The 25,811-nt window shown below is 43.2% G+C and overlaps 8 protein-coding genes across 8 annotated transcripts in view; all 8 read right to left on the bottom strand.

Moving 5' to 3' along the window:
• The window catches only part of LOC117419277 (IgGFc-binding protein-like), a 31,429-nt gene extending 25,432 nt beyond the window's left edge, over positions 1–5,997 (bottom strand). The window contains exons 1-14 of the mRNA XM_059034188.1: positions 5,981–5,997; positions 5,542–5,680; positions 4,843–5,132; positions 4,447–4,721; positions 4,279–4,335; positions 3,929–4,066; positions 3,501–3,757; positions 3,213–3,396; positions 2,722–2,942; positions 2,341–2,624; positions 1,975–2,252; positions 1,243–1,841; positions 411–975; positions 105–238 (exon numbers count right to left, since the gene is read on the bottom strand). Coding sequence (XP_058890171.1) covers positions 105–238; positions 411–975; positions 1,243–1,841; positions 1,975–2,252; positions 2,341–2,624; positions 2,722–2,942; positions 3,213–3,396; positions 3,501–3,757; positions 3,929–4,066; positions 4,279–4,335; positions 4,447–4,721; positions 4,843–5,132; positions 5,542–5,680; positions 5,981–5,997 — 3,438 coding nt within the window. The remainder of the gene's footprint in view (positions 1–104; positions 239–410; positions 976–1,242; positions 1,842–1,974; positions 2,253–2,340; positions 2,625–2,721; positions 2,943–3,212; positions 3,397–3,500; positions 3,758–3,928; positions 4,067–4,278; positions 4,336–4,446; positions 4,722–4,842; positions 5,133–5,541; positions 5,681–5,980) is intronic.
• A 266-nt stretch (positions 5,998–6,263) lies between these two features.
• On the bottom strand, positions 6,264–7,404 carry LOC131740015 (alpha-tectorin). The gene is made up of 3 exons (XM_059034187.1): positions 7,400–7,404; positions 7,127–7,367; positions 6,264–6,851 (listed from the first exon to the last, which is right to left on the bottom strand). Exons 1-3 carry the CDS (start codon positions 7,402–7,404, stop codon positions 6,264–6,266), a joined length of 834 nt encoding a protein of 277 aa, XP_058890170.1.
• Positions 7,405–10,139: 2,735 nt separating this feature from the next.
• On the bottom strand, positions 10,140–14,582 carry LOC131740014 (IgGFc-binding protein-like). Its single transcript, XM_059034186.1, has 9 exons — positions 14,454–14,582; positions 14,073–14,356; positions 13,707–13,984; positions 12,975–13,573; positions 12,171–12,735; positions 11,865–12,064; positions 10,727–11,016; positions 10,331–10,605; positions 10,140–10,219 (listed from the first exon to the last, which is right to left on the bottom strand). The coding sequence occupies exons 1-9, from the start codon at positions 14,580–14,582 to the stop codon at positions 10,140–10,142; spliced, it is 2,700 nt and encodes an 899-aa protein (XP_058890169.1).
• Positions 14,583–14,933: 351 nt separating this feature from the next.
• On the bottom strand, positions 14,934–15,719 carry LOC131740013 (thyroid hormone-induced protein B-like). Its single transcript, XM_059034185.1, has 3 exons — positions 15,661–15,719; positions 15,233–15,489; positions 14,934–15,128 (listed from the first exon to the last, which is right to left on the bottom strand). The coding sequence occupies exons 1-3, from the start codon at positions 15,716–15,718 to the stop codon at positions 14,934–14,936; spliced, it is 510 nt and encodes a 169-aa protein (XP_058890168.1). The 5' UTR covers position 15,719.
• A 268-nt stretch (positions 15,720–15,987) lies between these two features.
• Positions 15,988–17,729, bottom strand: LOC131740012 (zonadhesin-like). Its single transcript, XM_059034184.1, has 5 exons — positions 17,713–17,729; positions 17,250–17,412; positions 16,575–16,864; positions 16,179–16,453; positions 15,988–16,067 (listed from the first exon to the last, which is right to left on the bottom strand). The coding sequence occupies exons 1-5, from the start codon at positions 17,727–17,729 to the stop codon at positions 15,988–15,990; spliced, it is 825 nt and encodes a 274-aa protein (XP_058890167.1).
• A 266-nt stretch (positions 17,730–17,995) lies between these two features.
• Positions 17,996–20,442, bottom strand: LOC131740011 (zonadhesin-like). Its single transcript, XM_059034183.1, has 5 exons — positions 20,314–20,442; positions 19,933–20,216; positions 19,567–19,844; positions 18,835–19,433; positions 17,996–18,583 (listed from the first exon to the last, which is right to left on the bottom strand). Exons 1-5 carry the CDS (start codon positions 20,440–20,442, stop codon positions 17,996–17,998), a joined length of 1,878 nt encoding a protein of 625 aa, XP_058890166.1.
• A 351-nt stretch (positions 20,443–20,793) lies between these two features.
• On the bottom strand, positions 20,794–21,579 carry LOC131740010 (thyroid hormone-induced protein B-like). The gene is made up of 3 exons (XM_059034182.1): positions 21,521–21,579; positions 21,093–21,349; positions 20,794–20,988 (listed from the first exon to the last, which is right to left on the bottom strand). The coding sequence occupies exons 1-3, from the start codon at positions 21,576–21,578 to the stop codon at positions 20,794–20,796; spliced, it is 510 nt and encodes a 169-aa protein (XP_058890165.1). The 5' UTR covers position 21,579.
• A 268-nt stretch (positions 21,580–21,847) lies between these two features.
• The window catches only part of LOC131740009 (IgGFc-binding protein-like), a 7,281-nt gene continuing 3,317 nt past the window's right edge, over positions 21,848–25,811 (bottom strand). The window contains exons 6-12 of the mRNA XM_059034181.1: positions 25,453–25,730; positions 24,721–25,319; positions 23,879–24,443; positions 23,573–23,772; positions 22,435–22,724; positions 22,039–22,313; positions 21,848–21,927 (exon numbers count right to left, since the gene is read on the bottom strand). Of these exons, the coding sequence (XP_058890164.1) occupies positions 21,848–21,927; positions 22,039–22,313; positions 22,435–22,724; positions 23,573–23,772; positions 23,879–24,443; positions 24,721–25,319; positions 25,453–25,730 (2,287 nt within the window). The remainder of the gene's footprint in view (positions 21,928–22,038; positions 22,314–22,434; positions 22,725–23,572; positions 23,773–23,878; positions 24,444–24,720; positions 25,320–25,452; positions 25,731–25,811) is intronic.

Genomic DNA, 25,811 nt, shown 5'->3' with positions numbered 1-25,811 from the left:
ATTCCTCTCAGAACACAAATTGCCTTGGCTTTTACGCAAGTCTATGTGCGAAGTCTATCAAGAACATCCAATAGGAAGTTCCAAAGTGCAATTAGTCTCCTTACCTCGTAGTACTGGCCATTATGCCAGCAGCCACAGGCGTCAAGAGAAACACATCTCCCTCCACTGAGTACAAACCCTCTGTTGCACTCGCATCCCTCCACGCAGGGTCTGCTGCAGTTCTCTGGCGCGCCATGATCTGTGCAGGTTGCAGGACAGGCGCTTGAGCAGATGTTGTAATGACTGTTCGCTGGGCATGGGATTTCTAAAACAAATGCAAATAAAACAAGGTTAATTGTCGAAAGGGTTCTGATTATGTTACAGCTGTTATGTTTTGAATAGTGGGTGTTAAGTAAAGAGGAATTGCTTACGACAGAAGGTAGTATTTCTCCATGGTGGAATGTTCACCCCAGCACTCTGGCAGGCATCTGCATATGCTTGTAAAGCATCACACAGCAAATGCTGGGCTCCAGATAATGCACACATATCAAAAACACAGCTCTCAAAGAAGCTCTCCGGATTAACAACAGAGAGACAGTTGGCAAAAGGGCCATCCTTTTTAGTGATCAGACCACAGAAACGGTCACTTTCATAGAGCTCCTCTGCTTCTGGCAGACAGAAGTCTGGGGGTGGATTGGGCATACAGCTGGAATCACCATCTTCAACTTGCCAACTGTTTCCAAGCTCATTACTATCTTTTGCTTGTGACCCATCAGGTTTCATGTACTCGTCTGCTCTTAGATTGTTGTAATTGCCACACATGCCACAAGTCCCATTGAAATAAGAGCTGGGCACTTTCACTTCCACAGTGTGATCAGTATCATAAGAAACTGTGAGCTTGAAATCGGTCCCCAAAACTACATATCTCCCACTCCTGCCCGCAGTTATCGCCCCTCCAAGTAGCGTGACAGGAAGAGTCCTCCAAACACCATCAACCTGGAGAGAAATGGTGAAATACATTATACCAGAAAAGCAATAAATACAAGCTCTAGAAATGTGACATGCCAGGGTTTTGGAAGTTTTCATTTTCGATTTACAAATGATTAAAAGAATATATATATATACAGTATATATATATATATATATATATATATATATATATATATATATATATATATATATATATATATATATATATCATTATGTTTTCACTCATTCGAGGTTTGCTGAAATACTTCTGTGGAAGAAAGGCACAACACTTACCAAGACTCTACTAGTGTTCCCTCTCACTATGGATATTCTGTGATTGTAAACATCTACGTGAACTTGCTGCACATAGGAAATGGAAGGATGGCCCCGATTTTCATTCTTGGCTTCGACGTTGAAGTATGGGAGCGAGGATGAATTAGTGCAGAGCTTGGCTAATGTATAGGTGCAGGTGCCCATGAAGTGATGGGTAGCTTTATCGAATGTGTTGTAGTGAGGGTCATTATGAACCCTGCAGATGCCATAGGTATGCGGGTAGCAGCCAGGCACTCCATTGGAAATCCCGCAGTAATAGTCCTTAGGACATGAGGTCGCAGAACATGTTAACTTCCCACCTCGGGAAGGGCACGTGCATTTCGTTGAACAAGTGTCATCGGTCCAGAACTCAGATCCAGCAGGGTAATGCTTTCCATCATGCCAGCATCCACATTGCATACTGGACACACATCTGTCGTTGTACAGAAGATACCCACTGTCACAGACACAGCCTTCAACGCAAGGCAGATTACAAGTGGAGGGAGCGTTTGGATTAACACAGGAGGCAGGGCATGCAGTGCTGCATGGCTCATAGTGGCTGTTTGGTCCGCACGGTATGGCTAAAACAAGATGGACAAAGACAAACAAATGAGGTTTACAATACTATCTAATACTCACAAAGGTACTGGGGTTCAACACACTGCATTACATATATATAGAGAGAGAAAGAGAGAGAGAGAGAGAAGTACTTACAACAAAATGTCGAGTTCCGCCAAGGTGGTATATCGACCCCGTGTGCTTGACACATATCTGCATAGGACTGTAGGCTCTTACACAGGGCGTCAACATCCATGTTGAGCTCACAAAGGTCATAGACACAATTCACAAAGTAATCTCTTGGAGCTACTTTAGAGTGGCATTTCTTGAACGGCCCGTTATTATCGATGATCAAACCACAGTAATTCTTGCTTTCAATCATTTCTTTCTCTTCTACGCTGCACTCTGGTAAGACTACGGGACCGCTTGAGCAACTGAAAGATGAAATACATCAATTGTAAGACGTGTCTGTTTTGAAATACATCATTTTGAAACAGTATTGGCTTTGAGAATAAAACATACTTGGACTGATTGTGAACCTGCCAACTGTTGCCCAGGCTGGAAGAGTCTGGTTCCATTTCTCCATCTGGATTCAGGAAATCATCTGCTTGATCTCCATTATAATTTCCGCACATTCCACAAACCTTCTCTTGGAAAGAACTGGGCAGGGTGACCTCCACTCTGTGGTCTCCATCAAATTTAACTCGCAGTCCAAAACCAGTGGAAACCATGACATAGCGGCCACTTAGTCCAACATGTAAACCTGGTGTCACTGTCACCGGCACGTTCTCCATTTGTCCATTGACCTGCAGGTAGCGGTAATGTAGTTGTCATTATTGTTTTCTGGGCTGTGAGGAACACAGTGGTCAATGGCACCGAGTGCAGAGCTATTCCATACTGTACCTTAACTACTCTGTTCTTCTGCAGTGTGATTCTGTAGCTGTCCACCTCCACATTCACATAGCTCACGTACGATACACGTGTATTGCCTCTTCTGTATTCGTTGGCAGCTTCAACGTTGAAGAACGGCATGGTGCTGTTAGCACTGCACCGCTTGGACAATGTGTAGGTACAGTTCCCCATGAAATGATGCATTAGCTTGTCAAAGGTCTGGTAGTGAGGATCTCCCGACACAACACAAGCACTCTCTGCAGAAAAGTAGACCGTTGGTATTGCATTTCATAACTTTGCTTACTCATAGAAACTCAAAGGTTACAGTTTCCACAACTGAACATGTCCTAATGTAAAAATGTGATCAAATGAAATTGTAAGAAGGCAGGAAAGACCCAGAATGGCCTTGGAAATAAGGAACTCTGTCTATTTTGTATGAAACCTCTGTAGAATGTATTGATACAATGTTTCCAGTTTCTTACCATGTGGGCCCTAATCCTTACCTGTTTCCACGGAAGTCGTGGATCCTATTGTTGTGACGGTTGTTGCTGTTGTAGTTGTGGTTGATGGTGAGGGTGTGGGGGGCGTGACTGTCGGAGTACCTGAGCAGGATCTGAATTCAATGGACACATCATCCACAGCAACATCAGATCGATAATCATTGCCCCTCACTCCTTCTAAGATAATCTGTAAAATGAATGTTTTCATTGTGTGCATCAGAAAAGCATGGTAACCCTGTAGTGTACAGATAAGATGTGATTCCCAGTTGTATTTCCAAGCACAATCTTTACCTTAAATCTTCCTGAGATGTTCAGTTCAACCTCTGCTGAATTCCACCTGTCTCCTTTGTTGCCTGTTTCTGTCCACATCAGTACTGGAGTTGAATTTTCAACCAGATACACATTCAGGGCCATGGTGCGAGCAACTCCATACATGTGATACCAGAATCGGAAGCAATGAGGCCCCGTAGCCGTGCATTCAGGACTGACCAGTTGAGCTACATCTCCTGTGTCAGCAAGATTGCCTTCAATATAAACGTAGTGGCCGCCTGCAAAGCAAGAACAACATCATAAAATAACTTCCACGTAAGAGAACATTGCCTGAAATGAATAACAGAATCAATTCTATAGTTTTTATTTTATATATATATATATCTGTGCAGGAAACCAGTAAAGCATGACTACCACTCATTAATCCAACATGTTTCACTGCCACTTACCTCCAGAGGTGTGGTCATAAGATGGCCCTGTGTACGGGGAAGGTGTTGCGCCTTGCATTCTTGTCCAGTCAAACCTGTCTGTTGTAGACTGGGTCCATTCACATAAGCCACTGTCAAAGTTGCAGTCCATAGGACAACCTAGAATGTGATCAATGACATTGTGGGACATGGAATTGTAATAATGCACTTCTATAAGTAATAATGAACAATCTGATTAATGGCGAATCAGAATCAATTTCAGTTTCATCACCATGCTGTTTACGTGCTCTCAGTATGCTATCTTACAAAGTTCAAACTTTTTAAACAACAACTGGAGCGTTTTAAGAATTACACTTCAACTAGTGCAGTACCTCCTGGTAGGGCTGTTGGAGTTGATGCAGCAGTTGGTGTTGTGATGATGGGACGTTCTGCAAAGAAATAATTATATTCAAATGAATAATAATTCTGCTGGGTGAAGTTAGGATAATACTGCTAGGACAACATGACGGTCTCATAATAAGAAAGGATATTCTGTTTACCGCAAACAGTGTCTTTCTCCCAGTCCCCAAGGTTCACTCCTGCATTTTCACAGGCTGCAGCATATGATTCCAGTGCATTGCAGAGCTGTTCAGTGCTTCCAGTTGTAGCACACTGGTCATAGACGCAGCTCTCAAAGTACTGTACCGGTGGGATGTACGAATGGCAAGTTTGAAATGGTCCGTCTTTAGCCAGGAGGACCCCACAGTGCTGCTCAGCCTCTTGTTCCAAGATTGGGGGGCACAGTGGTGGAGGTGGGGGCGGATCAGAAGCACATCTTTTTACAAAACAGAAACAGATCACTGGCCAGTTCCCTTGAATACTGGACAAATATATCTATCACACCTACTAACTTTTAATGGAAGGTAAAGTACGAACATAAAGTAAAGAACACTTACGGCCACTTGTCATCAGACACCCTCCAGCTGTGCCCAAACTCATTGAAATCCTGAACCACAACTTTATCTGGCCTCATAAAGTCATCTTTCTGGCTGTTGGTGTAAGTGCCACACAGTCCACACAGCTTCCCTTGGTACCTCTCCGTCACGTGGACTAGAAGCTCATGGTCTCCATTGAACTTCAGCTGCAGGCCAAAGTGGGTGTCAATCACCACATAAGAGCCACTCTGAGATACACTTATCCCTGGTCGGGGACTCCAAGGAAGAGTGGTCTTCAGGACATCGTCCACCTACAAAACATGAATTGAAATGACTGTGCAGAGAACTGAAACAGAGAAAGTGCATACTTTCTTAAGAATGAATGATTTACATATGAATGAACGATTCCAAGGTGATTGTAACTGTTTACATAAAAGAAGAGGCATTGTGAAGCAAAGCCGTTCAGTGAAATGTAACTCACATAAACCAGATTGTTCTTTCTCACAGCTATATGCACATCTTCAAGTTTAAGAGCAACAGAGTTGATGGCCGTCCACGTTGGATTACCCCTGTGCTCGTTTCGAGTCGTAACTGTGAAGCTGACGGATGTATTTCCACAGGTCTCCGTCACTGTATAGTTACAAGCGCCCTGGAAATGGTAAAGTTTCCCATCAAAGGTTTTATAGTGTGGGTCACCGTAGATGTGGCAAGTAGCAGTACTTTCTGGATAACACCCCAAATGCCCATTTTGAACTTTGCAGATTTCTTGAGGACCACAGGACATTGGTGTGCAAGCCCATGCATTTCCCAGGCATTGACACCTTCTTTCACAGTTTTCTTCCATGAGAACTTCATCTTTCTGTCAACAAAATGCAGGAAAATAGAATTACTGAACAGGTAGGGCCCTGTTTTGAAGCAAAAGCAAAGGCAGATTTTTAGAGGAGAGTAAAATAGTTTTCACTGTGTAAATATAGAAAGTAACTCATCAAAAAGTAACTCATCAGAAAATAACAAAGCTGACCATTTCTGTATCTAAGCTGCTTCTTGCTAGTTGTATTCCTCTCAGAACACAAATTGCCTTGGCTTTTACGCAAGTCTATGTGCGAAGTCTATCAAGAACATCCAATAGGAAGTTCCAAAGTGCAATTAGTCTCCTTACCTCGTAGTACTGGCCATTATGCCAGCAGCCACAGGCGTCAAGAGAAACACATCTCCCTCCACTGAGTACAAACCCTCTGTTGCACTCGCATCCCTCCACGCAGGGTCTGCTGCAGTTCTCTGGCGCGCCCTGATCTGTGCAGGTTGCAGGACAGGCGCTTGAGCAGATGTTGTAATGACTGTTCGCTGGGCATGGGATTTCTAAAACAAATGCAAATAAAACAAGGTTAATTGTCGAAAGGGTTCCGATTATGTTACAGCTGTTATGTTTTGAATAGTGGGTGTTAAGTAAAGAGGAATTGCTTACGACAGAAGGTAGTATTTCTCCATGGTGGAATGTTCACCCCAGCACTCTGGCAGGCATCTGCATATGCTTGTAAAGCATCACACAGCAAATGCTGGGCTCCAGATAATGCACACATATCAAAAACACAGCTCTCAAAGAAGCTCTCCGGATTAACAACAGAGAGACAGTTGGCAAAAGGGCCATCCTTTTTAGTGATCAGACCACAGAAACGGTCACTTTCATAGAGCTCCTCTGCTTCTGGCAGACAGAAGTCTGGGGGTGGATTGGGCATACAGCTGGAATCACCATCTTCAACTTGCCAACTGTTTCCAAGCTCATTACTATCTTTTGCTTGTGACCCATCAGGTTTCATGTACTCGTCTGCTCTTAGATTGTTGTAATTGCCACACATGCCACAAGTCCCATTGAAATAAGAGCTGGGCACTTTCACTTCCACAGTGTGATCAGTATCATAAGAAACTGTGAGCTTGAAATCGGTCCCCAAAACTACATATCTCCCACTCCTGCCCGCAGTTATCGCCCCTCCAAGTAGCGTGACAGGAAGAGTCCTCCAAACACCATCAACCTGGAGAGAAATGGTGAAATACATTATACCAGAAAAGCAATAAATACAAGCTCTAGAAATGTGACATGCCAGGGTTTTGGAAGTTTTCATTTTCGATTTACAAATGATTAAAAGAATATATATATATACAGTATATATATATATATATATATATATATATATATATATATATATATATATATATATATATATATATATATATATATATTTCATTATGTTTTCACTCATTCGAGGTTTGCTGAAATACTTCTGTGGAAGAAAGGCACAACACTTACCAAGACTCTACTAGTGTTCCCTCTCACTATGGATATTCTGTGATTGTAAACATCTACATGAACTTGCTGCACATAGGAAATGGAAGGATGGCCCCGATTTTCATTCTTGGCTTCGACGTTGAAGTATGGGAGCGAGGATGAATTAGTGCAGAGCTTGGCTAATGTATAGGTGCAGGTGCCCATGAAGTGATGGGTAGCTTTATCGAATGTGTTGTAGTGAGGGTCATTATGAACCCTGCAGCTGCCATAGGTATGCGGGTAGCAGCCAGGCACTCCATTGGAAATCCCGCAGTAATAGTCCTTAGGACATGAGGTCGCAGAACATGTTAACTTCCCACCTCGGGAAGGGCACGTGCATTTCGTTGAACAAGTGTCATCGGTCCAGAACTCAGATCCAGCAGGGTAATGCTTTCCATCATGCCAGCATCCACATTGCATACTGGACACACATCTGTCGTTGTACAGAAGATACCCACTGTCACAGACACAGCCTTCAACGCAAGGCAGATTACAAGTGGAGGGAGCGTTTGGATTAACACAGGAGGCAGGGCATGCAGTGCTGCATGGCTCATAGTGGCTGTTTGGTCCGCACGGTATGGCTAAAACAAGATGGACAAAGACAAACAAATGAGGTTTACAATACTATCTAATACTCACAAAGGTACTGGGGTTCAACACACTGCATTACATATATATAGAGAGAGAAAGAGAGAGAGAGAGAGAAGTACTTACAACAAAATGTCGAGTTCCGCCAAGGTGGTATATCGACCCCGTGTGCTTGACACATATCTGCATAGGACTGTAGGCTCTTACACAGGGCGTCAACATCCATGTTGAGCTCACAAAGGTCATAGACACAATTCACAAAGTAATCTCTTGGAGCTACTTTAGAGTGGCATTTCTTGAACGGCCCGTTATTATCGATGATCAAACCACAGTAATTCTTGCTTTCAATCATTTCTTTCTCTTCTACGCTGCACTCTGGTAAGACTACGGGACCGCTTGAGCAACTGAAAGATGAAATACATCAATTGTAAGACGTGTCTGTTTTGAAATACATCATTTTGAAACAGTATTGGCTTTGAGAATAAAACATACTTGGACTGATTGTGAACCTGCCAACTGTTGCCCAGGCTGGAAGAGTCTGGTTCCATTTCTCCATCTGGATTCAGGAAATCATCTGCTTGATCTCCATTATAATTTCCGCACATTCCACAAACCTTCTCTTGGAAAGAACTGGGCAGGGTGACCTCCACTCTGTGGTCTCCATCAAATTTAACTCGCAGTCCAAAACCAGTGGAAACCATGACATAGCGGCCACTTAGTCCAACATGTAAACCTGGTGTCACTGTCACCGGCACGTTCTCCATTTGTCCATTGACCTGCAGGTAGCGGTAATGTAGTTGTCATTATTGTTTTCTGGGCTGTGAGGAACACAGTGGTCAATGGCACCGAGTGCAGAGCTATTCCATACTGTACCTTAACTACTCTGTTCTTCTGCAGTGTGATTCTGTAGCTGTCCACCTCCACATTCACATAGCTCACGTACGATACACGTGTATTGCCTCTTCTGTATTCGTTGGCAGCTTCAACGTTGAAGAACGGCATGGTGCTGTTAGCACTGCACCGCTTGGACAATGTGTAGGTACAGTTCCCCATGAAATGATGCATTAGCTTGTCAAAGGTCTGGTAGTGAGGATCTCCCGACACAACACAAGCACTCTCTGCAGAAAAGTAGACCGTTGGTATTGCATTTCATAACTTTGCTAAATCATAGAAACTCAAAGGTTACAGTTTCCATAACTGAACATGTCCTAATGTAAAAATGTGATCAAATGAAATTGTAAGAAGGCAGGAAAGACCCAGAATGGCCTTGGAAATAAGGAACTCTGTCTATTTTGTATGAAACCTCTGTAGAATGTATTGATACAATGTTTCCAGTTTCTTACCATGTGGGCCCTAATCCTTACCTGTTTCCACGGAAGTCGTGGATCCTATTGTTGTGACGGTTGTTGCTGTTGTAGTTGTGGTTGATGGTGAGGGTGTGGGGGGCGTGACTGTCGGAGTACCTGAGCAGGATCTGAATTCAATGGACACATCATCCACAGCAACATCAGATCGATAATCATTGCCCCTCACTCCTTCTAAGATAATCTGTAAAATGAATGTTTTCATTGTGTGCATCAGAAAAGCATGGTAACCCTGTAGTGTACAGATAAGGTGTGATTCCCAGTTGTATTTCCAAGCACAATCTTTACCTTAAATCTTCCTGAGATGTTCAGTTCAACCTCTGCTGAATTCCACCTGTCTCCTTTGTTGCCTGTTTCTGTCCACATCAGTACTGGAGTTGAATTTTCAACCAGATACACATTCAGGGCCATGGTGCGAGCAACTCCATACATGTGATACCAGAATCGGAAGCAATGAGGCCCCGTAGCCGTGCATTCAGGACTGACCAGTTGAGCTACATCTCCTGTGTCAGCAAGATTGCCTTCAATATAAACGTAGTGGCCGCCTGCAAAGCAAGAACAACATCATAAAATAACTTCCACGTAAGAGAACATTGCCTGAAATGAATAACAGAATCAATTCTATAGTTTTTATTTTATATATATATATATCTGTGCAGGAAACCAGTAAAGCATGACTACCACTCATTAATCCAACATGTTTCACTGCCACTTACCTCCAGAGGTGTGGTCATAAGATGGCCCTGTGTACGGGGAAGGTGTTGCGCCTTGCATTCTTGTCCAGTCAAACCTGTCTGTTGTAGACTGGGTCCATTCACAGAAGCCACTGTCAAAGTTGCAGTCCATAGGACAACCTAGAGTGTGATCAATGACATTGTGGGACATGGAATTGTAATAATGCACTTCTATAAGTAATAATGAACAATCTGATTAATGGCGAATCAGAATCAATTTCAGTTTCATCACCATGCTGTTTACGTGCTCTCAGTATGCTATCTTACAAAGTTCAAACTTTTTAAACAACAACTGGAGCTTTTTAAGAATTACACTTCAACTAGTGCAGTACCTCCTGGTAGGGCTGTTGGAGTTGATGCAGCAGTTGGTGTTGTGATGATGGGACGTTCTGCAAAGAAATAATTATATTCAAATGAATAATAATTCTGCTGGGTGAAGTTAGGATAATACTGCTAGGACAACATGACGGTCTCATAATAAGAAAGGATATTCTGTTTACCGCAAACAGTGTCTTTCTCCCAGTCCCCAAGGTTCACTCCTGCATTTTCACAGGCTGCAGCATATGATTCCAGTGCATTGCAGAGCTGTTCAGTGCTTCCAGTTGTAGCACACTGGTCATAGACGCAGCTCTCAAAGTACTGTACCGGTGGGATGTACGAATGGCAAGTTTGAAATGGTCCGTCTTTAGCCAGGAGGACCCCACAGTGCTGCTCAGCCTCTTGTTCCAAGATTGGGGGGCACAGTGGTGGAGGTGGGGGCGGATCAGAAGCACATCTTTTTACAAAACAGAAACAGATCACTGGCCAGTTCCCTTGAATACTGGACAAATATATCTATCACACCTACTAACTTTTAATGGAAGGTAAAGTACGAACATAAAGTAAAGAACACTTACGGCCACTTGTCATCAGACACCCTCCAGCTGTGCCCAAACTCATTGAAATCCTGAACCACAACTTTATCTGGCCTCATAAAGTCATCTTTCTGGCTGTTGGTGTAAGTGCCACACAGTCCACACAGCTTCCCTTGGTACCTCTCCGTCACGTGGACTAGAAGCTCATGGTCTCCATTGAACTTCAGCTGCAGGCCAAAGTGGGTGTCAATCACCACATAAGAGCCACTCTGAGATACACTTATCCCTGGTCGGGGACTCCAAGGAAGAGTGGTCTTCAGGACATCGTCCACCTACAAAACATGAATTGAAATGACTGTGCAGAGAACTGAAACAGAGAAAGTGCATACTTTCTTAAGAATGAATGATTTACATATGAATGAACGATTCCAAGGTGATTGTAACTGTTTACATAAAAGAAGAGGCATTGTGAAGCAAAGCCGTTCAGTGAAATGTAACTCACATAAACCAGATTGTTCTTTCTCACAGCTATATGCACATCTTCAAGTTTAAGAGCAACAGAGTTGATGGCCGTCCACGTTGGATTACCCCTGTGCTCGTTTCGAGTCGTAACTGTGAAGCTGACGGATGTATTTCCACAGGTCTCCGTCACTGTATAGTTACAAGCGCCCTGGAAATGGTAAAGTTTCCCATCAAAGGTTTTATAGTGTGGGTCACCGTAGATGTGGCAAGTAGCAGTGCTTTCTGGATAACACCCCAAATGCCCATTTTGAACTTTGCAGATTTCTTGAGGACCACAGGACATTGGTGTGCAAGCCCATGCATTTCCCAGGCATTGACACCTTCTTTCACAGTTTTCTTCCATGAGAACTTCATCTTTCTGTCAACAAAATGCAGGAAAATGGAATTACTGAACAGGTAGGGCCCTGTTTTGAAGCAAAAGCAAAGGCAGATTTTTAGAGGAGAGTAAAATAGTTTTCACTGTGTAAATATAGAAAGTAACTCATCAAAAAGTAACTCATCAGAAAATAACAAAGCTGACCATTTCTGTATCTAAGCTGCTTCTTGCTAGTTGTATTCCTCTCAGAACACAAATTGCCTTGGCTTTTATGCAAGTCTATGTGCGAAGTCTATCAAGAACATCCAATAGGAAGTTCCAAAGTGCAATTAGTCTCCTTACCTCGTAGTACTGGCCATTATGCCAGCAGCCACAGGCGTCAAGAGAAACACATCTCCCTCCACTGAGTACAAACCCTCTGTTGCACTCGCATCCCTCCACGCAGGGTCTGCTGCAGTTCTCTGGCGCACCCTGATCTGTGCAGGTTGCAGGACAGGCGCTTGAGCAGACGTTGTAATGACTGTTCGCTGGGCATGGGATTTCTAAAACAAATGCAAATAAAACAAGGTTAACTGTCGAAAGGGTTCCGATTATGTTACAGCTGTTATGTTTTGAATAGTGGGTGTTAAGTAAAGAGGAATTGCTTACGACAGAAGGTAGTATTTCTCCATGGTGGAATGTTCACCCCAGCACTCTGGCAGGCATCTGCATATGCTTGTAAAGCATCACACAGCAAATGCTGGGCTCCAGATAATGCACACATATCAAAAACACAGCTCTCAAAGAAGCTCTCCGGATTAACAACAGAGAGACAGTTGGCAAAAGGGCCATCCTTTTTAGTGATCAGACCACAGAAACGGTCACTTTCATAGAGCTCCTCTGCTTCTGGCAGACAGAAGTCTGGGGGTGGATTGGGCATACAGCTGGAATCACCATCTTCAACTTGCCAACTGTTTCCAAGCTCATTACTATCTTTTGCTTGTGACCCATCAGGTTTCATGTACTCGTCTGCTCTTAGATTGTTGTAATTGCCACACATGCCACAAGTCCCATTGAAATAAGAGCTGGGCACTTTCACTTCCACAGTGTGATCAGTATCATAAGAAACTGTGAGCTTGAAATCGGTCCCCAAAACTACATATCTCCCACTCCTGCCCGCAGTTATCGCCCCTCCAAGTAGCGTGACAGGAAGAGTCCTCCAAACACCATCAACCTGGAGAGAAATGGTGAAATACATTATACCAGAAAAGCAATAAATACAAGCTCTAGAAATGTGACATGCCAGGGTTTTGGAAGTTTTCATTTTCGATTTACAAATGATTAAAAGAATATATATATATATACAGTATATATATATATATATATATATATATATATATATATATATCATTATGTTTTCACTCATTCGAGGTTTGCTGAAATACTTCTGTGGAAGAAAGGCACAACACTTACCAAGACTCTACTAGTGTTCCCTCTCACTATGGATATTCTGTGATTGTAAACATCTACGTGAACTTGCTGCACATAGGAAATGGAAGGATGGCCCCGATTTTCATTCTTGGCTTCGACGTTGAAGTATGGGAGCGAGGATGAATTAGTGCAGAGCTTGGCTAATGTATAGGTGCAGGTGCCCATGAAGTGATGGGTAGCTTTATCGAATGTGTTGTAGTGAGGGTCATTATGAACCCTGCAGATGCCATAGGTATGCGGGTAGCAGCCAGGCACTCCATTGGAAATCCCGCAGTAATAGTCCTTAGGACATGAGGTCGCAGAACATGTTAACTTCCCACCTCGGGAAGGGCACGTGCATTTCGTTGAACAAGTGTCATCGGTCCAGAACTCAGATCCAGCAGGGTAATGCTTTCCATCATGCCAGCATCCACATTGCATACTGGACACACATCTGTCGTTGTACAGAAGATACCCACTGTCACAGACACAGCCTTCAACGCAAGGCAGATTACAAGTGGAGGGAGCGTTTGGATTAACACAGGAGGCAGGGCATGCAGTGCTGCATGGCTCATAGTGGCTGTTTGGTCCGCACGGTATGGCTAAAACAAGATGGACAAAGACAAACAAATGAGGTTTACAATACTATCTAATACTCACAAAGGTACTGGGGTTCAACACACTGCATTACATATATATAGAGAGAGAAAGAGAGAGAGAGAGAGAAGTACTTACAACAAAATGTCGAGTTCCGCCAAGGTGGTATATCGACCCCGTGTGCTTGACACATATCTGCATAGGACTGTAGGCTCTTACACAGGGCGTCAACATCCATGTTGAGCTCACAAAGGTCATAGACACAATTCACAAAGTAATCTCTTGGAGCTACTTTAGAGTGGCATTTCTTGAACGGCCCGTTATTATCGATGATCAAACCACAGTAATTCTTGCTTTCAATCATTTCTTTCTCTTCTACGCTGCACTCTGGTAAGACTACGGGACCGCTTGAGCAACTGAAAGATGAAATACATCAATTGTAAGACGTGTCTGTTTTGAAATACATCATTTTGAAACAGTATTGGCTTTGAGAATAAAACATACTTGGACTGATTGTGAACCTGCCAACTGTTGCCCAGGCTGGAAGAGTCTGGTTCCATTTCTCCATCTGGATTCAGGAAATCATCTGCTTGATCTCCATTATAATTTCCGCACATTCCACAAACCTTCTCTTGGAAAGAACTGGGCAGGGTGACCTCCACTCTGTGGTCTCCATCAAATTTAACTCGCAGTCCAAAACCAGTGGAAACCATGACATAGCGGCCACTTAGTCCAACATGTAAACCTGGTGTCACTGTCACCGGCACGTTCTCCATTTGTCCATTGACCTGCAGGTAGCGGTAATGTAGTTGTCATTATTGTTTTCTGGGCTGTGAGGAACACAGTGGTCAATGGCACCGAGTGCAGAGCTATTCCATACTGTACCTTAACTACTCTGTTCTTCTGCAGTGTGATTCTGTAGCTGTCCACCTCCACATTCACATAGCTCACGTACGATACACGTGTATTGCCTCTTCTGTATTCGTTGGCAGCTTCAACGTTGAAGAACGGCATGGTGCTGTTAGCACTGCACCGCTTGGACAATGTGTAGGTACAGTTCCCCATGAAATGATGCATTAGCTTGTCAAAGGTCTGGTAGTGAGGATCTCCCGACACAACACAAGCACTCTCTGCAGAAAAGTAGACCGTTGGTATTGCATTTCATAACTTTGCTAAATCATAGAAACTCAAAGGTTACAGTTTCCATAACTGAACATGTCCTAATGTAAAAATGTGATCAAATGAAATTGTAAGAAGGCAGGAAAGACCCAGAATGGCCTTGGAAATAAGGAACTCTGTCTATTTTGTATGAAACCTCTGTAGAATGTATTGATACAATGTTTCCAGTTTCTTACCATGTGGGCCCTAATCCTTACCTGTTTCCACGGAAGTCGTGGATCCTATTGTTGTGACGGTTGTTGCTGTTGTAGTTGTGGTTGATGGTGAGGGTGTGGGGGGCGTGACTGTCGGAGTACCTGAGCAGGATCTGAATTCAATGGACACATCATCCACAGCAACATCAGATCGATAATCATTGCCCCTCACTCCTTCTAAGATAATCTGTAAAATCAATGTTTTCATTGTGTGCATCAGAAAAGCATGGTAACCCTGTAGTGTACAGATAAGGTGTGATTCCCAGTTGTATTTCCAAGCACAATCTTTACCTTAAATCTTCCTGAGATGTTCAGTTCAACCTCTGCTGAATTCCACCTGTCTCCTTTGTTGCCTGTTTCTGTCCACATCAGTACTGGAGTTGAATTTTCAACCAGATACACATTCAGGGCCATGGTGCGAGCAACTCCATACATGTGATACCAGAATCGGAAGCAATGAGGCCCCGTAGCCGTGCATTCAGGACTGACCAGTTGAGCTACATCTCCTGTGTCAGCAAGATTGCCTTCAATATAAACGTAGTGGCCGCCTGCAAAGCAAGAACAACATCATAAAATAACTTCCACGTAAGAGAACATTGCCTGAAATGAATAACAGAATCAATTCTATAGTTTTTATTTTATATATATATATATCTGTGCAGGAAACCAGTAAAGCATGACTACCACTCATTAATCCAACATGTTTCACTGCCACTTACCTCCAGAGGTGTGGTCATAAGATGGCCCTGTGTACGGGGAAGGTGTTGCGCCTTGCATTCTTGTCCAGTCAAACCTGTCTGTTGTAGACTGGGTCCATTCACAGAAGCCACTGTCAAAGTTGCAGTCCATAGGACAACCTAGAGTGTGATCAATGACATTGTGGGACATGGAATTGTAATAATGCACTTCTATAAGTAATAATGAACAATCTGATTAATGGCGAATCAGAATCAATTTCAGTTTCATCACCATGCTGTTTACGTGCTCTCAGTATGCTATCTTACAAAGTTCAAACTTTTTAAACAACAACTGGAGCTTTTTAAGAATTACACTTCAACTAGTGCAGTACCTCCTGGTAGGGCTGTTGGAGTTGATGCAGCAGTTGGTGTTGTGATGATGGGACGTTCTGCAAAGAAATAATTATATTCAAATGAATAATAATTCTGCTGGGTGAAGTTAGGATAATACTGCTAGGACAACATGACGGTCTCATAATAAGAAAGGATATTCTGTTTACCGCAAACAGTGTCTTTCTCCCAGTCCCCAAGGTTCACTCCTGCATTTTCACAGGCTGCAGCATATGATTCCAGTGCATTGCAGAGCTGTTCAGTGCTTCCAGTTGTAGCACACTGGTCATAGACGCAGCTCTCAAAGTACTGTACCGGTGGGATGTACGAATGGCAAGTTTGAAATGGTCCGTCTTTAGCCAGGAGGACCCCACAGTGCTGCTCAGCCTCTTGTTCCAAGATTGGGGGGCACAGTGGTGGAGGTGGGGGCGGATCAGAAGCACATCTTTTTACAAAACAGAAACAGATCACTGGCCAGTTCCCTTGAATACTGGACAAATATATCTATCACACCTACTAACTTTTAATGGAAGGTAAAGTACGAACATAAAGTAAAGAACACTTACGGCCACTTGTCATCAGACACCCTCCAGCTGTGCCCAAACTCATTGAAATCCTGAACCACAACTTTATCTGGCCTCATAAAGTCATCTTTCTGGCTGTTGGTGTAAGTGCCACACAGTCCACACAGCTTCCCTTGGTACCTCTCCGTCACGTGGACTAGAAGCTCATGGTCTCCATTGAACTTCAGCTGCAGGCCAAAGTGGGTGTCAATCACCACATAAGAGCCACTCTGAGATACACTTATCCCTGGTCGGGGACTCCAAGGAAGAGTGGTCTTCAGGACATCGTCCACCTACAAAACATGAATTGAAATGACTGTGCAGAGAACTGAAACAGAGAAAGTGCATACTTTCTTAAGAATGAATGATTTACATATGAATGAACGATTCCAAGGTGATTGTAACTGTTTACATAAAAGAAGAGGCATTGTGAAGCAAAGCCGTTCAGTGAAATGTAACTCACATAAACCAGATTGTTCTTTCTCACAGCTATATGCACATCTTCAAGTTTAAGAGCAACAGAGTTGATGGCCGTCCACGTTGGATTACCCCTGTGCTCGTTTCGAGTCGTAACTGTGAAGCTGACGGATGTATTTCCACAGGTCTCCGTCACTGTATAGTTACAAGCGCCCTGGAAATGGTAAAGTTTCCCATCAAAGGTTTTATAGTGTGGGTCACCGTAGATGTGGCAAGTAGCAGTGCTTTCTGGATAACACCCCAAATGCCCATTTTGAACTTTGCAGATTTCTTGAGGACCACAGGACATTGGTGTGCAAGCCCATGCATTTCCCAGGCATTGACACCTTCTTTCACAGTTTTCTTCCATGAGAACTTCATCTTTCTGTCAACAAAATGCAGGAAAATGGAATTACTGAACAGGTAGGGCCCTGTTTTGAAGCAAAAGCAAAGGCAGATTTTTAGAGGAGAGTAAAATAGTTTTCACTGTGTAAATATAGAAAGTAACTCATCAAAAAGTAACTCATCAGAAAATAACAAAGCTGACCATTTCTGTATCTAAGCTGCTTCTTGCTAGTTGTATTCCTCTCAGAACACAAATTGCCTTGGCTTTTATGCAAGTCTATGTGCGAAGTCTATCAAGAACATCCAATAGGAAGTTCCAAAGTGCAATTAGTCTCCTTACCTCGTAGTACTGGCCATTATGCCAGCAGCCACAGGCGTCAAGAGAAACACATCTCCCTCCACTGAGTACAAACCCTCTGTTGCACTCGCATCCCTCCACGCAGGGTCTGCTGCAGTTCTCTGGCGCACCCTGATCTGTGCAGGTTGCAGGACAGGCGCTTGAGCAGACGTTGTAATGACTGTTCGCTGGGCATGGGATTTCTAAAACAAATGCAAATAAAACAAGGTTAACTGTCGAAAGGGTTCCGATTATGTTACAGCTGTTATGTTTTGAATAGTGGGTGTTAAGTAAAGAGGAATTGCTTACGACAGAAGGTAGTATTTCTCCATGGTGGAATGTTCACCCCAGCACTCTGGCAGGCATCTGCATATGCTTGTAAAGCATCACACAGCAAATGCTGGGCTCCAGATAATGCACACATATCAAAAACACAGCTCTCAAAGAAGCTCTCCGGATTAACAACAGAGAGACAGTTGGCAAAAGGGCCATCCTTTTTAGTGATCAGACCACAGAAACGGTCACTTTCATAGAGCTCCTCTGCTTCTGGCAGACAGAAGTCTGGGGGTGGATTGGGCATACAGCTGGAATCACCATCTTCAACTTGCCAACTGTTTCCAAGCTCATTACTATCTTTTGCTTGTGACCCATCAGGTTTCATGTACTCGTCTGCTCTTAGATTGTTGTAATTGCCACACATGCCACAAGTCCCATTGAAATAAGAGCTGGGCACTTTCACTTCCACAGTGTGATCAGTATCATAAGAAACTGTGAGCTTGAAATCGGTCCCCAAAACTACATATCTCCCACTCCTGCCCGCAGTTATCGCCCCTCCAAGTAGCGTGACAGGAAGAGTCCTCCAAACACCATCAACCTGGAGAGAAATGGTGAAATACATTATACCAGAAAAGCAATAAATACAAGCTCTAGAAATGTGACATGCCAGGGTTTTGGAAGTTTTCATTTTCGATTTACAAATGATTAAAAGAATATATATATATATACAGTATATATATATATATATATATATATATATATATATATATATATATATATATATCATTATGTTTTCACTCATTCGAGGTTTGCTGAAATACTTCTGTGGAAGAAAGGCACAACACTTACCAAGACTCTACTAGTGTTCCCTCTCACTATGGATATTCTGTGATTGTAAACATCTACGTGAACTTGCTGCACATAGGAAATGGAAGGATGGCCCCGATTTTCATTCTTGGCTTCGACGTTGAAGTATGGGAGCGAGGATGAATTAGTGCAGAGCTTGGCTAATGTATAGGTGCAGGTGCCCATGAAGTGATGGGTAGCTTTATCGAATGTGTTGTAGTGAGGGTCATTATGAACCCTGCAGATGCCATAGGTATGCGGGTAGCAGCCAGGCACTCCATTGGAAATCCCGCAGTAATAGTCCTTAGGACATGAGGTCGCAGAACATGTTAACTTCCCACCTCGGGAAGGGCACGTGCATTTCGTTGAACAAGTGTCATCGGTCCAGAACTCAGATCCAGCAGGGTAATGCTTTCCATCATGCCAGCATCCACATTGCATACTGGACACACATCTGTCGTTGTACAGAAGATACCCACTGTCACAGACACAGCCTTCAACGCAAGGCAGATTACAAGTGGAGGGAGCGTTTGGATTAACACAGGAGGCAGGGCATGCAGTGCTGCATGGCTCATAGTGGCTGTTTGGTCCGCACGGTATGGCTAAAACAAGATGGACAAAGACAAACAAATGAGGTTTACAATACTATCTAATACTCACAAAGGTACTGGGGTTCAACACACTGCATTACATATATATAGAGAGAGAAAGAGAGAGAGAGAGAGAAGTACTTACAACAAAATGTCGAGTTCCGCCAAGGTGGTATATCGACCCCGTGTGCTTGACACATATCTGCATAGGACTGTAGGCTCTTACACAGGGCGTCAACATCCATGTTGAGCTCACAAAGGTCATAGACACAATTCACAAAGTAATCTCTTGGAGCTACTTTAGAGTGGCATTTCTTGAACGGCCCGTTATTATCGATGATCAAACCACAGTAATTCTTGCTTTCAATCATTTCTTTCTCTTCTACGCTGCACTCTGGTAAGACTACGGGACCGCTTGAGCAACTGAAAGATGAAATACATCAATTGTAAGACGTGTCTGTTTTGAAATACATAATTTTGAAACAGTATTGGCTTTGAGAATAAAACATACTTGGACTGATTGTGAACCTGCCAACTGTTGCCCAGGCTGGAAGAGTCTGGTTCCATTTCTCCATCTGGATTCAGGAAATCATCTGCTTGATCTCCATTATAATTTCCGCACATTCCACAAACCTTCTCTTGGAAAGAACTGGGCAGGGTGACCTCCACTCTGTGGTCTCCATCAAATTTAACTCGCAGTCCAAAACCAGTGGAAACCATGACATAGCGGCCACTTAGTCCAACATGTAAACCTGGTGTCACTGTCACCGGCACGTTCTCCATTTGTCCATTGACCTGCAGGTAGCGGTAATGTAGTTGTCATTATTGTTTTCTGGGCTGTGAGGAACACAGTGGTCAATGGCACCGAGTGCAGAGCTATTCCATACTGTACCTTAACTACTCTGTTCTTCTGCAGTGTGATTCTGTAGCTGTCCACCTCCACATTCACATAGCTCACGTACGATACACGTGTATTGCCTCTTCTGTATTCGTTGGCAGCTTCAACGTTGAAGAACGGCATGGTGCTGTTAGCACTGCACCGCTTGGACAATGTGTAGGTACAGTTCCCCATGAAATGATGCATTAGCTTGTCAAAGGTCTGGTAGTGAGGATCTCCCGACACAACACAAGCACTCTCTGCAGAAAAGTAGACCGTTGGTATTGCATTTCATAACTTTGCTAAATCATAGAAACTCAAAGGTTACAGTTTCCATAACTGAACATGTCCTAATGTAAAAATGTGATCAAATGAAATTGTAAGAAGGCAGGAAAGACCCAGAATGGCCTTGGAAATAAGGAACTCTGTCTATTTTGTATGAAACCTCTGTAGAATGTATTGATACAATGTTTCCAGTTTCTTACCATGTGGGCCCTAATCCTTACCTGTTTCCACGGAAGTCGTGGATCCTATTGTTGTGACGGTTGTTGCTGTTGTAGTTGTGGTTGATGGTGAGGGTGTGGGGGGCGTGACTGTCGGAGTACCTGAGCAGGATCTGAATTCAATGGACACATCATCCACAGCAACATCAGATCGATAATCATTGCCCCTCACTCCTTCTAAGATAATCTGTAAAATCAATGTTTTCATTGTGTGCATCAGAAAAGCATGGTAACCCTGTAGTGTACAGATAAGGTGTGATTCCCAGTTGTATTTCCAAGCACAATCTTTACCTTAAATCTTCCTGAGATGTTCAGTTCAACCTCTGCTGAATTCCACCTGTCTCCTTTGTTGCCTGTTTCTGTCCACATCAGTACTGGAGTTGAATTTTCAACCAGATACACATTCAGGGCCATGGTGCGAGCAACTCCATACATGTGATACCAGAATCGGAAGCAATGAGGCCCCGTAGCCGTGCATTCAGGACTGACCAGTTGAGCTACATCTCCTGTGTCAGCAAGATTGCCTTCAATATAAACGTAGTGGCCGCCTGCAAAGCAAGAACAACATCATAAAATAACTTCCACGTAAGAGAACATTGCCTGAAATGAATAACAGAATCAATTCTATAGTTTTTATTTTATATATATATATATCTGTGCAGGAAACCAGTAAAGCATGACTACCACTCATTAATCCAACATGTTTCACTGCCACTTACCTCCAGAGGTGTGGTCATAAGATGGCCCTGTGTACGGGGAAGGTGTTGCGCCTTGCATTCTTGTCCAGTCAAACCTGTCTGTTGTAGACTGGGTCCATTCACAGAAGCCACTGTCAAAGTTGCAGTCCATAGGACAACCTAGAGTGTGATCAATGACATTGTGGGACATGGAATTGTAATAATGCACTTCTATAAGTAATAATGAACAATCTGATTAATGGCGAATCAGAATCAATTTCAGTTTCATCACCATGCTGTTTACGTGCTCTCAGTATGCTATCTTACAAAGTTCAAACTTTTTAAACAACAACTGGAGCTTTTTAAGAATTACACTTCAACTAGTGCAGTACCTCCTGGTAGGGCTGTTGGAGTTGATGCAGCAGTTGGTGTTGTGATGATGGGACGTTCTGCAAAGAAATAATTATATTCAAATGAATAATAATTCTGCTGGGTGAAGTTAGGATAATACTGCTAGGACAACATGACGGTCTCATAATAAGAAAGGATATTCTGTTTACCGCAAACAGTGTCTTTCTCCCAGTCCCCAAGGTTCACTCCTGCATTTTCACAGGCTGCAGCATATGATTCCAGTGCATTGCAGAGCTGTTCAGTGCTTCCAGTTGTAGCACACTGGTCATAGACGCAGCTCTCAAAGTACTGTACCGGTGGGATGTACGAATGGCAAGTTTGAAATGGTCCGTCTTTAGCCAGGAGGACCCCACAGTGCTGCTCAGCCTCTTGTTCCAAGATTGGGGGGCACAGTGGTGGAGGTGGGGGCGGATCAGAAGCACATCTTTTTACAAAACAGAAACAGATCACTGGCCAGTTCCCTTGAATACTGGACAAATATATCTATCACACCTACTAACTTTTAATGGAAGGTAAAGTACGAACATAAAGTAAAGAACACTTACGGCCACTTGTCATCAGACACCCTCCAGCTGTGCCCAAACTCATTGAAATCCTGAACCACAACTTTATCTGGCCTCATAAAGTCATCTTTCTGGCTGTTGGTGTAAGTGCCACACAGTCCACACAGCTTCCCTTGGTACCTCTCCGTCACGTGGACTAGAAGCTCATGGTCTCCATTGAACTTCAGCTGCAGGCCAAAGTGGGTGTCAATCACCACATAAGAGCCACTCTGAGATACACTTATCCCTGGTCGGGGACTCCAAGGAAGAGTGGTCTTCAGGACATCGTCCACCTACAAAACATGAATTGAAATGACTGTGCAGAGAACTGAAACAGAGAAAGTGCATACTTTCTTAAGAATGAATGATTTACATATGAATGAACGATTCCAAGGTGATTGTAACTGTTTACATAAAAGAAGAGGCATTGTGAAGCAAAGCCGTTCAGTGAAATGTAACTCACATAAACCAGATTGTTCTTTCTCACAGCTATATGCACATCTTCAAGTTTAAGAGCAACAGAGTTGATGGCCGTCCACGTTGGATTACCCCTGTGCTCGTTTCGAGTCGTAACTGTGAAGCTGACGGATGTATTTCCACAGGTCTCCGTCACTGTATAGTTACAAGCGCCCTGGAAATGGTAAAGTTTCCCATCAAAGGTTTTATAGTGTGGGTCACCGTAGATGTGGCAAGTAGCAGTACTTTCTGGATAACACCCCAAATGCCCATTTTGAACTTTGCAGATTTCTTGAGGACCACAGGACATTGGTGTGCAAGCCCATGCATTTCCCAGGCATTGACACCTTCTTTCACAGTTTTCTTCCATGAGAACTTCATCTTTCTGTCAACAAAATGCAGGAAAATAGAATTACTGAACAGGTAGGGCCCTGTTTTGAAGCAAAAGCAAAGGCAGATTTTTAGAGGAGAGTAAAATAGTTTTCACTGTGTAAATATAGAAAGTAACTCATCAAAAAGTAACTCATCAGAAAATAACAAAGCTGACCATTTCTGTATCTAAGCTGCTTCTTGCTAGTTGTATTCCTCTCAGAACACAAATTGCCTTGGCTTTTACGCAAGTCTATGTGCGAAGTCTATCAAGAACATCCAATAGGAAGTTCCAAAGTGCAATTAGTCTCCTTACCTCGTAGTACTGGCCATTATGCCAGCAGCCACAGGCGTCAAGAGAAACACATCTCCCTCCACTGAGTACAAACCCTCTGTTGCACTCGCATCCCTCCACGCAGGGTCTGCTGCAGTTCTCTGGCGCACCCTGATCTGTGCAGGTTGCAGGACAGGCGCTTGAGCAGACGTTGTAATGACTGTTCGCTGGGCATGGGATTTCTAAAACAAATGCAAATAAAACAAGGTTAACTGTCGAAAGGGTTCCGATTATGTTACAGCTGTTATGTTTTGAATAGTGGGTGTTAAGTAAAGAGGAATTGCTTACGACAGAAGGTAGTATTTCTCCATGGTGGAATGTTCACCCCAGCACTCTGGCAGGCATCTGCATATGCTTGTAAAGCATCACACAGCAAATGCTGGGCTCCAGATAATGCACACATATCAAAAACACAGCTCTCAAAGAAGCTCTCCGGATTAACAACAGAGAGACAGTTGGCAAAAGGGCCATCCTTTTTAGTGATCAGACCACAGAAACGGTCACTTTCATAGAGCTCCTCTGCTTCTGGCAGACAGAAGTCTGGGGGTGGATTGGGCATACAGCTGGAATCACCATCTTCAACTTGCCAACTGTTTCCAAGCTCATTACTATCTTTTGCTTGTGACCCATCAGGTTTCATGTACTCGTCTGCTCTTAGATTGTTGTAATTGCCACACATGCCACAAGTCCCATTGAAATAAGAGCTGGGCACTTTCACTTCCACAGTGTGATCAGTATCATAAGAAACTGTGAGCTTGAAATCGGTCCCCAAAACTACATATCTCCCACTCCTGCCCGCAGTTATCGCCCCTCCAAGTAGCGTGACAGGAAGAGTCCTCCAAACACCATCAACCTGGAGAGAAATGGTGAAATACATTATACCAGAAAAGCAATAAATACAAGCTCTAGAAATGTGACATGCCAGGGTTTTGGAAGTTTTCATTTTCGATTTACAAATGATTAAAAGAATATATATATATATACAGTATATATATATATATATATATATATATATATATATATATATATATATATATATATATATATATATATATATATATATTTCATTATGTTTTCACTCATTCGAGGTTTGCTGAAATACTTCTGTGGAAGAAAGGCACAACACTTACCAAGACTCTACTAGTGTTCCCTCTCACTATGGATATTCTGTGATTGTAAACATCTACGTGAACTTGCTGCACATAGGAAATGGAAGGATGGCCCCGATTTTCATTCTTGGCTTCGACGTTGAAGTATGGGAGCGAGGATGAATTAGTGCAGAGCTTGGCTAATGTATAGGTGCAGGTGCCCATGAAGTGATGGGTAGCTTTATCGAATGTGTTGTAGTGAGGGTCATTATGAACCCTGCAGATGCCATAGGTATGCGGGTAGCAGCCAGGCACTCCATTGGAAATCCCGCAGTAATAGTCCTTAGGACATGAGGTCGCAGAACATGTTAACTTCCCACCTCGGGAAGGGCACGTGCATTTCGTTGAACAAGTGTCATCGGTCCAGAACTCAGATCCAGCAGGGTAATGCTTTCCATCATGCCAGCATCCACATTGCATACTGGACACACATCTGTCGTTGTACAGAAGATACCCACTGTCACAGACACAGCCTTCAACGCAAGGCAGATTACAAGTGGAGGGAGCGTTTGGATTAACACAGGAGGCAGGGCATGCAGTGCTGCATGGCTCATAGTGGCTGTTTGGTCCGCACGGTATGGCTAAAACAAGATGGACAAAGACAAACAAATGAGGTTTACAATACTATCTAATACTCACAAAGGTACTGGGGTTCAACACACTGCATTACATATATATAGAGAGAGAAAGAGAGAGAGAGAGAGAAGTACTTACAACAAAATGTCGAGTTCCGCCAAGGTGGTATATCGACCCCGTGTGCTTGACACATATCTGCATAGGACTGTAGGCTCTTACACAGGGCGTCAACATCCATGTTGAGCTCACAAAGGTCATAGACACAATTCACAAAGTAATCTCTTGGAGCTACTTTAGAGTGGCATTTCTTGAACGGCCCGTGATTATCGATGATCAAACCACAGTAATTCTTGCTTTCAATCATTTCTTTCTCTTCTACGCTGCACTCTGGTAAGACTACGGGACCGCTTGAGCAACTGAAAGATGAAATACATCAATTGTATGACGTGTCTGTTTTGAAATACATCATTTTGAAACAGTATTGGCTTTGAGAATAA

Source organism: Acipenser ruthenus, chromosome 12 (genome assembly GCF_902713425.1).
Source record: "Acipenser ruthenus chromosome 12, fAciRut3.2 maternal haplotype, whole genome shotgun sequence".
NCBI classification, from domain to species: domain Eukaryota; kingdom Metazoa; phylum Chordata; class Actinopteri; order Acipenseriformes; family Acipenseridae; genus Acipenser; species Acipenser ruthenus.
The sequence above is the reverse complement of the archived record's forward strand: the minus strand, read 5'-3'. Positions and strand labels throughout refer to the sequence as shown.